This window comes from Pelophylax lessonae (genome assembly GCF_965119305.1).
Source record: "Pelophylax lessonae genome assembly, chromosome: 4".
Lineage (NCBI taxonomy): Eukaryota > Metazoa > Chordata > Amphibia > Anura > Ranidae > Pelophylax > Pelophylax lessonae.
Window position 1 is genome coordinate 104,560,321 of NC_138771.1, and position 18,296 is coordinate 104,578,616.

At 39.4% G+C, this 18,296-nt stretch overlaps 1 protein-coding gene across 1 annotated transcript in view; it reads left to right on the forward strand.

Annotated features, from left to right (window-relative positions):
* LOC309555125 (neuronal acetylcholine receptor subunit alpha-7) overlaps positions 1-16,686 on the forward strand; it is a 361,838-nt gene extending 345,152 nt beyond the window's left edge. Inside the window, exons 8-10 of the mRNA XM_082256959.1 lie at positions 5,396-5,482; positions 7,615-7,724; positions 15,769-16,686. Coding sequence (XP_082113085.1) covers positions 5,396-5,482; positions 7,615-7,724; positions 15,769-16,314 — 743 coding nt within the window. The 3' untranslated portion in view covers positions 16,315-16,686. The remainder of the gene's footprint in view (positions 1-5,395; positions 5,483-7,614; positions 7,725-15,768) is intronic.
* The last annotated feature ends 1,610 nt before the right edge of the window (positions 16,687-18,296 follow it).

An 18,296-nucleotide genomic window follows, 5' to 3' on the forward strand; every position in this document is an offset into this window, starting at 1 on the left:
GAAATGAAAAATCCATGTAATAAAATCCCATCTATTGTAAAGTGCTAAGTGCAACCATTACCATATAATCAATATCATATTGCACCAAACATCCTATTAAAAAAGTTCTGAAGTGCATAAATACATGAATTCATACAAAATAAATTATCAATACATAATATCATACAGGCAAACTCATATATTATTTGAATGAGCAATATATGTGAAGTTAAAATGAATAAATCCAAGTAAATCCATAAATCGTGACGATGACCCAGCACCGTAATTGAAGAGAAAAATAAAATCCACCTCGTCGTGAGCTACTCCACACCTATATGCTCACCAAATAACAGCAGGCCACTAGGGCCTATATCACTTTTCAGGATCTCTGAATTTTAAATCGTGAGGGTAACGTCCTCTCCTCTCTATCACCAAGGTCACCAATTATAACCAGATCCCCCAATCTCAGGTTGTACAGGTGTTGGGTACACTCCTCTCCACATTTGAGATAAATAAGGGGGCAAAGAACAGGGAGCAAAAATAGTGTAACTCCGTTTTATTGAATGAGTAAATCAAGAAAGTAACATTAATATGCTTACAGAGGACAGTGCCCCGCCTGGCACAGGTAAGACCTGCCAAAAATTTAGAATCGTGTCCCCCTCCGTTAACAGTAGACTTGCTCACCCTTCTCCTATCTCTCTGAGTTTTCGGCCGGCGCGCGTTCCACGGTAGAGAAGAAGTAACGTCACTGGTTAACCAGAAGTATAGATGGTGTTCAGACCACAATGCATTTCGCTGTTTACGTCATCAGGAAGTCTCTTGTGCAATATGATATTGAATATATGGTAATGTATGCATTTAGCACTTTACAATAGATGGAATTTTATAACATGATTTTTTTATGCACTTTAGTACTTTTTAAACTACAGGTTTATTAATTAGTATTCACATACATTTTCACATATATACTCGGTTAGTTTTACTGGATTGGGTGTATTCACTTCTCACAGCGCCTACTTTTAACTAGCATTTTCCTTTCATATGGGAATGTATGGTTAATAAATAGGAGTGTTTCTGTATGTAGTGTGGTCACTCGTTGAGAATTTAGGAAGAAGGTAATGGTAATGGGTATATTTGATTTATAATCAGTGGGACCGTGGGGATTCCTATTAGTGGACCCCTATGGATCTCTTTTCCTATATTTTTAAATACTGTTTTCACTTTGTACTCCCCCCCTCTCCCCCACCCCCCGTTTTTTTTTCTTTTTTTCTGACCCTTAACCGCTTTCACATCTCACGCCACTTTTCCTTCACCCCCCCCTTTCTCCCCCCACTTTTATTTATTTTTAATGAGAATTGAGGAACCTAAAGGGGTATTAAGTTAAGGGGTATTCAAAATGTTTTGTAGTATGTACAGTATCTCACAAAAATGAGTACACCCTCACATTTTTGTAAATATTTTATTATATCTTTTCATGTGACAACACTGAAGAAATGATACTTTGCTACAATGTAAAGTAGTGAGTGTACAGCTTGTATAACAGTGTAAACAGTGTTTGCTCTCCCCTCAAAATAAATCAACACACAGCCATTAATGCCTAAACCGTTTGCAACAAAGGTGAGTACACCCTTAAGTGCAAGTGTCCAAATTGCACCCAAAGTGTCAATATTTTGTGTGGCCACCATTTTTTTCAAGCACTGACTTAACCCGCTTGGGCATTGAGTTCACCAGAGCTTCACAGGTTGCCACTGGAGTCCTCTTCCACTCCACCATGACGACATTGCGGAGCTGGTGGATGTTAGAGAACTTGCACTCCTTCACCTTCCATTTGAGGATGCCCCACAGATGCTCAATAGGGTTTAGGTCTGGAAACATGCTTGACCAGTCAATCACGTTTACCCTCAGCTTCTTTAGCAAGGCAGTGGTCGTCTTGGAGGTGTGTTTGGGGTCGTTATCATGTTGGAATACTGTCCTGCGGCCCAGTCTCCGAAGGGAGGGGATCATGCTCTGCTTCAATATGTCATAGTACATGTTGGCATTCATTGTTTCCTCAATGAATTGTAGCTCCCCAGTGTCAGCAGCACTCATGCAGCCCCAGACCATGACACTTCCATCACCATGCGTGAATGTAGGCAAGACACACTTGTCTTTGTACTCATCACCTGGTTGCCGCCACACATGCTTGACACCATCTGAACCAAATAAGTTTATCTTAGTCTCATCAGACCACAAGACATGGTTCCAATAATCCATGTCCTTAGTCTGCTTGTCTTCAGAAAAATGTTTGCGGGCTTTCTTGTGCATCATCTTTAGAGAAGGCTTCCTTCTGGGACGACAGCCATGCAGACCAATTTGATGCAGTGTGCGGCGTATGGTCTGAGCAATCAGAGGCTGACCCCCATCCCAACCTCTGCAGCAATGCTGGCAGCACTCATAAGTCTGTTTCCCAAAGATAACCTCTGGATATGACGCTGAGCATGTGCACTCAACTTATTTGGTCGACCCTGGCGAGGCCTGTTCTGAGTGGAATGTGTCCTGTTAAACCGCTGTATGGGCTTGCCCAACGTGCTGCAGCTCAGTTTCAGGGTCTTGGCAATCTTCTTAAACCCTGGGCCATCTTTATGTAGAGCAACAATGCTATTTTTCAGATCCTCAGAGAGTTCTTTGCCATGAGGTGCCATGTTGAACTTCCAGTGACCAGTATGAGAGATTGACAGCGATAACACCAAATTTAACACTCCTGCTCCCCATTCACACCTGAGACCTTGTAACACTAAAGAGTCACATGACACCGGGGAAGGAAAATGGCTAATTTGGCCCAATTTGTACTTTTTTACTTAGGGGTGTACTCACTTTTGTTGCCAGCGGTTTAGGCATTAATGGCTGTGTGTTGAGTTATTTTTAGGGGACAGCAATCTTACACTGTTATACAAGCTGTACACTTACTACTTTACATTGTAGCAAAGTGTAATTTCTTCAGTGTTGTGACATGAAAGATGTAATAAAATATTTACAAAAATGTGAGGGGTGTACTCACTTTTGTGAGATACTGTATATGCTGGGAATACCATATTCATGGTTATATGTGATGGTGAATGTTTTGTCTTGTAATGTTTTTTTTTTTTTTTGTAAGGCTCCATTCACACCTGGGCGTTTTTGAGTGTTTTTCAGCTCCAAAAACGCTCAAAAAAACGTTCCAAAACGCCCAACAAGTAAAACCCCATTCATTTAAATGGCCCCTGTTCACATCTGAGCGTTTTGCAAAACGCCTATAGCTGAAAAAAGTACATGAGCTTCTTTTTGGGCTGATTACCAGCGTTTTTGATAGATGTCAATGCCTGCCTCCAAAAACGCCTGAAAAAACGCCTGAAAATCGCGATAAAATCGCGATAAAAAACGCGCGAAAATGCTACGCTCAAGTGTGAATGCAGCCTAAAGTAAAATTAATAACAAGATATTAAAAACAAATAAACAGGAGTGGTTTTGAAAACATGATGGGTTAGATTGGGTTTACAAAAAGTGCACTTTGATAAGCTTTAGTATAAGGTTCTATTTATAAAATATTTCCTATCAAAATGTGTCAACATTCACACAAAAATCTCAAAAATGACCCTTGCCAATGTTTTAATATGTGCACATTTCTTCTTTTTTTTTTTCTGATATTGTCTTTTGCGGTACGAATAGTGAATCCTTTTTGTTCTTGTGTTGCCTAAATAAAAGCAGTTATATGTCAGTCTGAACAAGTCCCATTTTCAGTTACTATGTGATGCACAGGCCTTATAAATCAAATAATAATCTTTCTTTACTTTCCCGGATTGAGCCAAATCCTCCACCGTGTCACACATGCTCCCCCTCCTAGACACTGAAGGAGGGTATAAGTAAAAGAGGCAGCGCTGTCAATCTATAAAGAAGTGGGTAGGATTAGGCATGGTCAAGTGCTGACTGACAAGCTACAGGCATGTGAACAAGAAGCGACAATGCTGATAGTGACACCGCCTGCTAAATGTATTCATCCAGTGCAATAAAAGAAGGCACAGCTTTCGTGAAGGTGAAAACTGTGCTCTGAATTCATTGCACATCGTTGCCACACTATCAATAAAAGACAAAACTACCTTTACCCGTGCCGCATCCTGATAGAATACTATATTTGCAAAGAGTTTGCAAGACACAGTTCTGCTTGTGGGGGATTTTAATGGCACATACATGAGACAGACTTATTCCATTTCTAAAATAATCTTCTTTTATTGTATATCAATAAGAACACAATGGGCGCCCAAAGTCTACTACATTAAAATACATTAAAGTATAATACAGTATCCTTGTGAATGTCAGTGTAAAAACCTCTCTACATTCAATCCATCGATTGAGGTATGTACTCCTTGTTGCTGGTCGACTCATTTCGCAATGTGCTTCCTCAAGACCAACAGCAGGTGTATCACAACCAGATAATATGTAGAGACGTCAGAGGCATACATAAATCGTATATGTTTGGGGCAGACACAGGGGACTAGCAAACCATAGACATCTATTGATTGTTTGGTTAAATTTGCACTCTCATTTCCTGTTGTTTATATGGGAAGATAGCCTCAAGGAGGAAGCTGCAAAAATATACTTTATTTTATTTAGATCGGTTTATTTACCTTTACATTTTCCTTATTGAGGGTTTTATCCTATGAGTCCACTTAGGCATCAACAGGCCTGATGTGTATATGGGAAGATAATCTGTAAACAATGGTTGCAAAAGGCATCTACTTCATTTTATTTTTTGATTTGTTCACCTTATTATTTTCCTTTATTAAGAGCATTGTCCCATATATCAACTTAAATATCAACAGGCCGATCCCTCGTGGAATTATTGAAATTCCATGGTCAAGAACCACATGCATATGTTCCCTTGGGTTTCTCCCTGCATGTGTGCTCTTTCTGGCGGCAATTTATAATAGAATTTATGTCTAGGTACATTGCACGAAGGGCAATTTGTTTTAATAGCGCCTACTTTACTCTTGTTTTTTTATTTTTTTTCTGCTTTATGTGATTTACACTTAAAGGGGCAGCAGTTAGTGGTTAGTTACACATTTTTTAGGTTGGCACTTTCACTAAGGGTATACAAATTATTACTCTAAATCAGACATCAAAGATCTAGCAAAAGGATATTGTGAATCTCTATCCTGTTGAACAGAGGTTATATTAAAGTTTATCTTTACTACAAGACATGGCTGTCTAACAAACGTAGCATTATGCAATAAAGCATAATGTTAACATATGTACTGTAAATGTTGTCATTTGCTTATCTCAGAATCCCAGGGTTTAGATTTCCAAGTTATAATGTAGCCATTAAAAGGTGGAATAATGTCTTGTTCAAAGTCTGCAAATACAGTACTATGCTTTTACAATAACTTGATTTTTTTTATTTTAGGTATAACTGTGTTGTTGTCACTTACTGTATTTATGCTACTGGTAGCAGAAATAATGCCTGCCACATCAGACTCTGTGCCATTAATAGGTAAGATTGCTGGAACTGTATGCATTGTCTTACACAAATAGAGAACAATTTATACAATACTCGAGATGTTAGTCGATTTTTTTGTTGAGTCTCTAAAATTGCTCTACAGCCTGAAACTTGCCAATTACTGCTATGTATCGAAGACTAAACACATTGAATGGATAGTCATTTTGTACATATTTTGTTTATGTATTACAGTAAGAAATAAAGATACATTTTCAAAATTCTGCATATTGCATATTACATTTTGCACTCCTCTGTCCAGTCAGAAGATGGAACTCTAGTCTCCTTTTCACATAAAAATCACTTTATAAATTTTTGCTTACACCAAACAAAATCCTTTTGAGTACAGAACTCATCACAGCAGTGGTCCATCCTCAGTTTCAATCAGGATAATAGAACCTCAATGCAAGTTGTAACTGCTGTGCTAGGTCTTTAGCTAACCCATAGTGCTCTAGAAATCATTTGGTTCTCTGTAGTACCTCACACCTACCTTTCCTTCAGGCCCCTGCTGCCCTGTTCACTTTTTGCAGCAAGGCTACCAAAGCCCTGTGTAAGCTCTGAGTCACTCTAGTAGAAATATACACAGGCCTAAGGACAATCTTTCCAACCCTACATGTCTGAGGGCAATTTCCTATCACTATGTGATAGTACTGTCCCAATCACCAAGTACCAAGCATGAGAGGTAGGAGAGTTAGCCTAGCCATACATTATACAATTTGCTTATACAATTTTCCTTTAGATTTACCAAAACCATATAATATGAGGTCAAAACTAAACACTTAAACATTTTATGAAATCAGGCAGGCCCTTGCACTACGTAGTTGAAGGTAAATCTAAAGGAAATTGAATAAGAAATTTGTATAATGTATGGCCAGCCTTAGTCATACCATCATCAAAAATACAGAAAAAGACAGAAGGTCTTTTGATGGTCCCGGAACCTGAATGAAATGATGGGGGAGCAAAGGTATGATTTGGAACCTGGAAGACTCAGGAGAAAAGATGGAGGTATTAGCAGATGGAGTCGCAAGGAACAGCTTTGATCTGTCATCGCTGGAATCTAAAAGAGGCAGGTGAGTACAATTGCACTTTAGACCCTGTTCAGACAGGGGCGACACGACTTGGTGGGGCGACCTGTGAAGTCGCGGTGCACAGCGTGCACCGCGACCTCGGCGCGATTTGCACGGACTTACTATCATTGAAGTCAATGCAAGTCGCCTCCAGGTCGCCCCAAAGTAGTACAGGACCCTTTTTCTAAGTCGGAGCGACTTGTGTCGCTCCTATTAGAACGGGTCCTGTACTATTCAATGGCGAGCGACCCACCGCGACTTGTCAGGCGACCAAGTCACCTGACAAGTCGCGCTAGTGTGAATGGGGTCTTAAGGAGCAAACTATCACAAGACATTGTTTATATCTCTGCCATACAAAGTTCTCACTTAACTTGCTGATATTGGATCTTCACAACTATACTGTTTTCATATTACCTGTCACATAAGGTGGTGAAATGCTGTTGACAATTTTGCAATCCTGGACTAGCAACTTTACAATTTTGGCGGTAGTGTTAGTTTTAGTTGCAGTATCTACCTGTGGACTGCTAAATCTCAGCAGTCTTTTAAAAAGCATAATAAAATCTGCTGTGGGGTTTTCTTAATCAGCAGTTGGTTCCAGTTCCTCTAGTTCAGGGGTCTTCAAACTATGGCCCTCCAGTTGTTCAGGAACAACAATTTCCATCATGCCTATTCATGACTGTGAATGTCAGAGTTTTAAAATGCCTCATGGGATGTGCAGTTCCTGCAACAGCTGGAGGGCCGTAGTTTGAGGATCCCTGCTCTAGTTGCTACTGTGGACTTGATAGAAAGTGATGCAGAATATTAACTGGGCTGGTGCACTTCATAAGCAAAGAACTTCTTTTATCACAGCTTGGCACTTAAAACATTTATTAAAGACTCTAGGAGATAGTATATCAAGATACGTAGTTTCTCAGTTTTTGTTACACATAGGATAGGAAGGAGACTTGTTAAATCTACCATGCATAGACATTGTAATGCTAACACCTATAGTACAAAACTACAGTTGATAAATATAAGAAACATAATCCTTTTCTATGATAACAATTTAACTGTCTTTTACAGCCCAATACTTTGCCAGTACAATGATCATTGTGGGTCTCTCAGTGGTCGTAACAGTCATTGTCCTGCAATATCATCACCATGACCCACATGGGGGCAAAATGCCAAAATGGGTAAGTTCTTTAAAAAAAATATATATATATATATTATGGTGAATCCCCAATATAACCAGTTAAAATGAATGTCTATTTTAAATACTTCAATTCATTCACTGAACAGCCTGCTAAGAATGCACACGCAAATTACAAATTCTGATTTAATTTGGTATTCTAAACTTGGAAGGAAATACTCTTCCTCCTGATGTGTATTGAATTTGTCTCATGCATAGTAATTGTAAGATCTAACATTGGGCTGTAGAACTCCTTAGAATCTTGTGGCTGGGAATGCAATTAAAATGTCTTGCTTACAAACCAGAATAAAAAGCAGTGAGCACAGTATAATTTCATCTTGTATAGAATAATTTCACCTTTCTTATTTTCTTCTCATGTGCGAAGGCATTTAGTCACATATACATTTGGGAAACACGAACTGTTCCAGTTTTACAAAATGTAAATAAACGCACACTTGGTAGTGTTTCCAGGCTACATTGGTATCGGTTTCTAATTATCTCATTATCAAAATTCTGGACAATAGGTCCATCCTTAACATAACATTGATATTCCAGTGTTATCTGATCGTATCTATTTTTTTCTATTTTTAAATTATTTCATACAGTTGTTAGAGTTTCTTAAGATGTCAATTTTCTTCTAGTTACTATCATATGTGAGGCAGAATTATGGGACACAAACCTAATTTGAAAGATAATTTAACAATTAAACATCAAGAGCATCCTCAGTAGGCATCTTAATAACCTTATTTCCAAAATATAACACTGTTATATTAGGCAAACCTCTCCACAAATCAGTGGGTAAGTGCTGTCCAGTGGCATTTATTGAGAAGTAGAGGTGTGTGGATAATCTGCTCTGCTGGTCATCCATGTGATCTTCTCCCACAATCCATTCTGCATGATTAACTGTTAGCAGTCCACTATTATTTAAAAGGTTTTTTTTTTCATTATTCTTTTTTTTTTTTTTTACAAGAGATCGTGAGTTATTCCAGTGAAGCTACCAGCTAAGTATTTTTTTGAGTATCAGGTTGGTTCTGGATGGTGACCAGATCAATGATTCGCCCTTGTGAGGCTGGTAACCTGCTAGATAACAGCCCTTGGTAAGGAATCTTTGAGATTCCAACCCCATGCACCCGATGCAGTAGAATTTTACAGTGAATGATACAGTTGTTTGGTTATGGAAGGCTTTCCTTTGCAAACCTCAAAAATTTGCTGTGCACAGCAAATCAACATATCTGGCACCCTGCATGTACTGTACCTGTACTCTGGTTTCTTAGGTCTAGTGATGCCACAGGCTTTAGATAATGCAGAGAGCTTGCCATATGAGAGATCCAGAACATCTTGAACAGGGAAAAAGTTCTAGCGAATATGCAAACTCTATTAAAGTCTATGGGACATGAAAAATCAAAAGTGCTCATTTGAAAAGATGCAAGTTGTTGCCATAACAATTGTACAGGGACCTGGGTACTGCCCTGGGGGAGGTGTTTTAATGCAAACATTTTTTTTAAAACAATCATTTTTAAAGGAGCAGTGATTTTTAATGATGCTTAAAGTGAAACAATAAAAATGAAAAATTCCTTTAAATATAGTGCCTGGGGGGTCCCCATAGTGGCGCGCCTGTACAATGTATAGAGCCTGCTGAAGCAATACTGAAATTTCTAAAGGAAAAAAATGTAATTTAAATCTGCTCACAGCTGTAATGTATTGCCGACTCCTGGCAATACAGATTAAAAAAAAAGAAAAAAAAAATGAAAAAAAAAAAACGTAGGGTCCCCCCATTCCATACCAGGCTCTTATCCGGACACGCAGCCTGGCAGGTCAGAAAAGGGGAGGAGACCAGCGAGCACCCCCCCTCCTGAACCATACCAGGACATGCCCTCAACATAGGGGGGGGGGGTGCTCTGGAGCAGGGGGGGCTCTACCCCCCACCCCAGAGCACCCTGTCTCCATGTTGATAGGAACAAGGGTCACTTTCCAACAACCCTGGGCTCTAGGTGGCAGGGTCTGCAGGTGGGAGGCTTATCAGCATCTGGATCCTGACCCCCCTATGTGAATGGGTATCGGGTACATCGTACCCCTACCCATTCACCAGAAAATCCTCCCACCACCAGCTTTTTGGAGGCATGGTGGCAGAACAAGCTCCAGCGCTAAACCCTGTCCTGCATCCTTCCCAGCCCATACCATCATCCCTCTCAGGGCAGGTTTTTGAGAAGACTTGAGGTATAGTAGGGGTAAAGATCCCAGATGAGGCGCAAGAAGTCTACATTTTTTTGTGATGTGGGTCTTTCAGGTGCTGTTGCCAATGGACTGCATGGCAGGTCATCATATGTCTTGTCAATTATGTGGTGCCCAAGCAGCTGGTGTTCTGATCCTGCTTGATCTGCTTCAGACAGATTGCAAACAGCAACGCTACAGTCTGCTGCACATGTGTGGAACAAAGCCCACACCAATGAACTTTTGAAAGTCAGCGGAGGGGTTAGCAGCGCCCTGTACCTGTGAAGTTCTGTGGTGTGATGCAATAGGGTGTCTGCTCTTAAGCCGGCCCCTGGAGGACATCCTGCCTTGTTGGAGTTGTGCCTCCTCCTCCTCCTCACTTTCCTCCTCTGTTCTCTCAGGCACCCAAGTACAGTCAGTGAACTCATCATCCCCTCCCTCCTCGTCACTGGAACAAACTTGGCAGGATGCTTTAGCTGGGGGAACATGACTGCTATTTCCTTTGTCTGTCATTGGTATCCCCTCTCTCTAGGCTCATGTTATTCCCTTCCTCAACCTGGGAACCAACATTGAAGCATTCAAATTGTTGCACATCCTCCAGCAGCATGTAACGGACACTATGATTGAATAATTCAGGTGACTCCTCTGTGCATGATGGTGGGGCTATGGAAGGAGTAGCTGTGGATAAGGAGCCTGTGGAATAGGCTGCTTTTGCAGCTGTGTTGGAAGGTAAACTAGTATGTGCCTGGGTGACAGAGGATGAGGAAGATGAGGATGGCTTAGTTATCCACTCCACCAACTCTTCTGCATGTTGTGGCTCAATAACACGGCCTGCACTAGAAAAAAAACACAAGCATGCCCTACCTGCAGGGAATGCACCATGTATGCGACCGCCACTTTTACTGTGGACACAGAAGCTGCATGCCCTCTTTTAGTGGCCTGTGAGCGTCTGCCTCTCTTTGTTGGCATTTTGGACATAATGGGGATTTTTTAGGGTGATTTTTATAACTTTTTATTATAGAGTGTGGGATGGAAATATGGTGCTTGGGTACAATACGTTTGTGCTTGGTGTTGTTTTTTATTTTTAATAAAGAAAAAATTAATAAAGCTCAAAAAAAAAAAAAAAAAGGAAACCACTGCTGACGCAGAAGGAATTGCACCTGTGACGCAGAAGGGGGGGGGACAGCAATTATGCCCTAAATATTATTAGAGCTGCTGCACCACAAAAAAAATTGATGGCTGGCGCAGAAGGAATAGCGGCAGCAACACATAAGGGGAAGTACTAATAATGCAGCAACAGAACCTGATGCTGCAAAAATGAAAACAAAAAGAAATATATATATAAATAAATATATATACATATATATATATATATATATATATATATATATATATATATCAATGAAAAAAATGGGTCAGTGGGGTGACATAGACGCGTTGTATACACCAACACTTCAATGGCACCACTACACTTTTGTTACACAAGATTTAGCACTACACTGACTGCACTAAACCTGACCACTAGCCTAATCTCCACTCCTAACACACTGCACAGGGCTGCCGTGTAAGCAGCCTTATATAGTGTGGGGTGTGGACTTAACCCATGAGCCATGATTGGCCAAGTGCACCCTGCCTTTGGACATACATGGTTCTGACAGGACATTGTGCTGTGATTAGCCAAAGCATGCAGGTCGGTGCATGCTTTGGCCAATCACCAGCACTTAAGGCACTGCAATCTCGCAGTGCATTATGGGGCGCTCGTTGGCGGGCGAACTTCCCACTGAGCACCCTGGGTGTTCGAGTTGATTCATCACTATGAAAGATTACTGATGGGCTTTCTCCCTCAAACACTACATCTGTCATGAAAGGATCTCTCTGTCTCTATACAGATTTGTTAATTAAGAAACTAGGATAACTTTGACTGTAGAGAAATGCAAATCCTTGGTACACAAAAGATTTATAACATTTGCTTTGTTGCATGCTGCAAAACTTAGTCAAATGTAAATTTGTAGGATTATGCCTGTTTTAATGCAAAAAAACCGTCAGACATTTAATGACTGTCGGTCCTTGCTACTTACCAATTTACCTGCATGATTCCCCCAGTCCATCCTAAATATGTTGGAGAGTTACAGACCTGAAATCTTAAAAAAGGCAATGTCCTTGTTTTTACACTTTAAAGCTGCTGCTATAAATGTTGAATCTCACATGGAACATTAAAATACAACCCAGGTTGTTTCTATCCTATAAATTCATTGTGAAAATCTGAACTTGTGAGTTCAGGAACAAATGGCGTCAGTAGTGTGGCTATGGATGAAGTTCTACGGCAGCAGACCTAGACTTCATTAAACTTTTCTACAGTCTCAAAGACTATTTTTTCCGGTGTTCTGAAGGCAAAAAACAGACTTTGAAATTCTTGCTTGAAGTCTTGCATTATCTGTGTGAATATTTTCTCCAAAATAGCCAAAACAAACTTCAGCTGCATCAGATTCAGCCTTTTAGGCAAACTCAATAATCTAGTTGAATGATCAGTGGAGTAAACCAAAGCATCTGATCATGTTTGTCTATTGAAGTCAGTAATCTTTTTTATTTTGTCTTATTTTCTTTCTTTTTTTTTTTTTTTATAAATGTTTATTATTTTGTCTTATTAAATAAGCGCACATACGTTTATTTGATATTTAGGGGTTCTATAGATGCTTAATAACAATATAAAAGCAATGATTAGCTGCAAGTGAAAATACACAGAAAAACGTTGTCCTTACTCCTGTGGCCTGATTAATGGCTACTCTTTTCTGAGGTTAATTTAAAGACCTATCTACCCAAAGCAATATTTTAAATACAGGTGAAATCTGGTGGGTTGGGTGACCTTCTGGGTTCTTATTTGACTTAGATATTCCAGTAGTGAAATCCACCTGCTGTAATTTATAACACTGCTCTTGGTCACTGGGATGTTTTTTGTGTTTCTGCTCACCTTTTTTATGTTATGAAAATGATCAATTCCAACAGAAAGAATAGAATGCCCTCATAATGGCCACAGCATGTGTGCAGACCCATGAACAGTGTTAATTTCATCGACTAAATTATTTTTGTCGACAAAATAACACTATTTTAGTTGACTAAAATACGTCTGAAACTAACTAAAACAATTCAGATGACTAAAATACGACTAAAACTAAAATAGCATTTCAGTGAAAAGACTATAACTAAAACTAAATCAAAATATGATGTCAAAATTAACACTGCCCATGGACTCATGTAAGGACATATCAGTTTCCTGGAGATATACAGAATTATTTTCAGGTTACCTATCCAGGATCTAACAAAAAGTGAATTGTCAGTTTTGAGTGGACAGACTCTTCAAATCTACAATTCTGTGGCTTTCTCATTTATACATAAGCATTTTTCTATAGCATTACTATGTGCATACTGAGATTTTTTTATGTCCATAGATTGTATAGCTTGTTATGTCTAATAAGTCAAGATAAAGTATTAGACTGCACCACACATAAGGTTGCCGTCAAGCCTTCTAGCTTCAATAACATTGTACTCTTGAAGAGCTTTTCCCATTGGGTCCCCAGTGTAAGGCATAGCCAACCAACAAGCAAACCTTCAAAACAGGACAGTATTTTTTATTAGATATTATTTCTATTTGGGATTATTCTGCTCATACCAAAAAGATAATTGCTTATTTCTAAATGAAACGGCATACCTTAGGTAAAACAGTCTAGAAGTCATGACATTGAGCCATGAACAATCATGACTGATGTTTTAAAAGGAGTGAGTTATTTTTGAGCCTTATCCACATCACCAAAGCACCTTCTGATGCAAAAGAACATAGGGGATGGTATTATCACAAAACAAGGCCTGCAGTATTTCTAAGCGCATTCTAGCACACATATCTAGTATGTCAAATACACACACTGTGAATAATATTGCCGAAATGTGTTGACAATGTTAACTAGATACATTAACAACATTTGTAGAAATTAATTTTTTCCCAAAATAGACCCCTCTTTCAGACTGTTATGCACTTCAGTTCCAGAACATTTTACCCCTTCCTGACCCGGCTTTTTTCTGCGATGAAAGTACTGAAGCACTGAAAGTAAATCTATAGTTTTTACTTTCTGCTATAAAACATACTCAATAAAAGAATGTAAAAAAATATAATTTCTTCATCAATTTAGGCCAATATGTATTCTGCTTCAAATTTTTGGTATAAAATATCCTGATAAGTGTATATTAATTGGTTTGCGCAGAAGTTATAGCATCTACAAACTATGCAATATTTGTATTTATTATTATTTTTTTTTTTACTAGTAATGACAGTGATCAGCGGGATTGCGATATTGCAGCAGACAAATCAGACACCTGACACTTTTGACACTGTTTCGAGACCAGTGACACTAATACAGTGATCGGTACTAAAAAAAAAAATATGCACTGTCACTGTACTAATGACACTGTCTGAAAAGAAGTTAACATCAGGGGAGATCAAAGGGTTAATTGTGTGCCTAGGTTGTGTTTACTCACTGTGGGAGAGGGGTGCATTGACTAAGGGAAGGCAAAAATCTGTGTCCTTGCTTTGCAAAAACACAGGATCAATGCCTTCCCCTCTGACAGAACGACAATCTGCATTGTTTACATAGACAGATTGTCGATCTGCCTGTGTCCTGTGAAACCGGCAGGTGCCGACAGACATTGAGTCCATGGTGCTTGCCGCTGGGCTCCCGCTGTGTATAATCATTGGCGGTGCATGCACGTGCCCCAGACCCGGAAGTCTAAGATTACATACTAGGTACCTTATCTGGTGCAGGGCATCTGCCCTGCCACAATATATCTACGGTGGGCGGTTGTGAAGAAGTTAAATAAGCTTTTGGTTAATAAAAATGTTGTGACACCACTGCAGGCAAAATATTACATTAATGCCACTAATACAGGGGAGGACTGATGTAGAAGATACCTCAAATTATTAGAAACAAAAATGAAAGATGTTCTTTAGAGTCCAATTGTACTTTTAGTTTTAATCAGCTAAATACATTCCAGGTGCGTGAAATCAAAGGAGTTGAAAGTCTTGCAGTTCATTTTCTTTCTAAAGCAGCCACAGTTTGGGTAGAAAGGCCTGTCCCCTGCCAGCAGCTGCAGAGTGGGTCCATTGTTCTCTGTGTGGAAGTGGGGGTCTCATTGAAGGGACATGCCCCCCCTATGAGTCAGACCAATAGTCCACTGACTGGGGAGCTCAGGCTCTTAGAAGGAGGCGTGTCGAACCTTGGCAAAAAGATCACTGCTTCTCCACAGAGAGTTCCACTCTGCAGGATGATGACTGGAGACAGATTTGCTACTCGGGCTGTGTTAGACTTTGAAGACCTTTTATTTTGACGCACCGGGATGTAGTTAGCTAATTTAACTGTGAATTTTTTTGGGCTTAAGCCCCTATTTACACTGGAGCAATGTATTATTATTTGACAGTTCCAAATCGCACACCATTGCCAGCAATGGAACAGTTTATTTTGCCGTGATTTAGGTCACAGCGATTATGAAGAAGGTTTCTGCACTACTTTTTACCGATTTCATTGTGACTTTTATAGACTTCTGTTAAATGAAGCTGCCATGAAATCAGAAGTTCAAATTGCACTGATGTGCAGCTTCAAAATTGCACTGAAGTAGCTTGATTTCAAAGCCGCACTGGCGTGAACAGGGGCTTATTCTCTTATAACTGGCCTGCATTCTGTTTTGCACCACCAGCTTTATTGTTGTAGAGTAAAGCAATCTGTATTTTTACTTCAACATTGAAGTAGGTGACACATGGAACTGTAATGGTATTTACCTTGATTTTCTTCTAGACAAGAATCATTCTTCTAAATTGGTGTGCATGGTTCCTGAGAATGAAAAGACCTGGAGAAGACAAGGTTAGACCTGTTTGCCAACACATTAATAAGCAGCAACAGCAGCACCAACAACAGCGACGCTGCAGCATGAGCAGCGTGGAAGTTAATACTGTTAGCGGTCAGCAGTCCAGCAATGGGAACATGCTTTATATTGGCTTTCGAGGTTTAGAAGGAATTCATTGTACACCTACTACAGATTCTGGAGTAATATGTGGCAGAATGGCCTGCTCACCAACCCATGATGAAAACCTAATCCACCACACACGCCACTCTGAAGGTGACCATGACTTAGCCAAGATTTTGGAAGAACTGCGTTTTATTGCCAATAGGTTCAGAGACCAAGATGAGGATGAAATCATATGTAATGAATGGAAGTTTGCTGCCTCTGTGGTGGACCGGTTGTGTTTGATGGCATTTTCTGTCTTTACCATCATTTGTACTATTGGAATATTGATGTCAGCTCCCAATTTTGTAGAAGCAGTGTCTAAAGATTTTGCTTAGCTTCAAAATTATATATTTTTAATGGTGTCCTTTCCACCTAAGTGGGCTTTTTTACTGAAACCAGTGCTGAAATGGATATCTTGTACTCATACTGGGGATATGCATTGGTGTTGACCATAACTCAAAGTGTACAATTTTTAAATCATTTTTTTAAATTAGATATTATGTTTAGGTATGATCATGCAATTTCTTTACCTTTACCAAAATGTGACTGTATAGTTATGTCACCAGTATGCATACAATACACTGATTATCCACTATGTTTGGTTATATAATATTGACATACAACACAAACTAAAAGTATTTGACAAAAACTGTGTCATATATCAGTATGTTACTTTACAATCATTTTATACATCACTGCAGACTGCCATATATAGTATCTCTCAAAAGTGAGTACACCCCTCACATTCTTGTAAATATTTTATTGTATCTTTTCATGTGACAACACTGAAGAAATGATACCTTGCCACAGTGTAAAGTAGTGAGTGTACAGCTTGTATAACAGTGTACATTTTCTTTCCCCTCAAAATAACTCAATACACAGCCATTAATGTCTAAACCTTTTACAACAAAAGTCCCCTGTTATTGCTCTCACTCCTTCATACTGGTTACTGGAAGTTCAACATAGCACCTTGTGGCAAAGAACTCTCAGAGGATCTGAAAAAAAGAATTGTTGCTCTACATTAAGATGAGGCTGGACCGCAGGGCAGTATTCCAACATGATAACGACCCCAAACACACCTCCAAGATGACCATGACCACTGCCTTGCTAAAGAAGCTGAGGGTAAAGGTGATGGACTGGCCAAGCATGTCTCCATACCTAAACCTCATTGAGCATCTGTAGGCCATCCTCAAGCAGGAGGTGGAGGATAACAAGGTCTCTAACATCCACCAGCTCCGTGATGTCATCATGAAGGAGTGGAAGAGGACTCCAATGGCAGCCTGTGAAGCTCTGGTGAACTCAATGCCCAAGAGGCTTAAGGCAGTGCTGGAAAATAATTACGGCCACACAAAATATTGACACTTTGGGCTCAGTTTGGACATTGTCACTTAGGGGTGTACTCACTTTTGTTGCCAGCAGTTTAGACATTAATGGCTGTGTGTTGAGTTATTTTGAGGGGACAGAAGATTTACACTGTTATACAAGCTGTACACTCACTACTTTACATTGTAGCAAAGTGTAATTTCTTCAGTGTTGTCACATGAAAAGATATAATAAAATATTTACAAAAATGTGTGGGGTGTACTCAATTTAGTAAGATACTGTATCTACACAATGGAATGAAATTGGCAAGTATTCAAGGAAATAATTATATTTTTTTATTGCATAAATTTATAAGAAATATTGTAGAAGTATTTAAGATAAAAAAAGTTCTCAGGGTCATTTACAACAGACAGACACTAGAATTTTAATATACTCAAGAGTGCCTGCATAAATGCATGCATAGGTTATTATGTTATATAGCTGCCTATTATAAATGTGCACAGTATATCTCATTGCAAGCTCCACAATGACTTAGGTCATGTGCCAGCACTGTCTACCTAAATGCCTGCCATTAAATCACTGTTGGTGAAGTAATTACATTTCACTGTCAATCATAGTCTTATGTCCATTATCGAAAATAAGTGCATTTTCAAAAATGTACTCTTCAAAGGATCCTCGTTGTCCCCCTGAGGAAAAAAAATGAAATGGTAATACAGACCCAACATAGCAGCTTCCCATGTTTCTTACCAATTTAGTCTATCAATATTCTGCAGAGAATGGGTAGTCCAATGACATAATTGTTTGTCATGCACAATACCCTACAGGGCTTGTTCCAGGAGAAGCAGTAAGCAGTGCCCTGGAGTAAGCTGTGGCATTGTTAAGTGTGTGGGGTTATTATTTGTGGACTGCATTTTAATTTTATTTTTGCTAGGGAGAAGCCTTTGAGAGGAAGGGGAAGTGCACTTTAAAATTTAAGGGCCATGAGGGCCAAGGG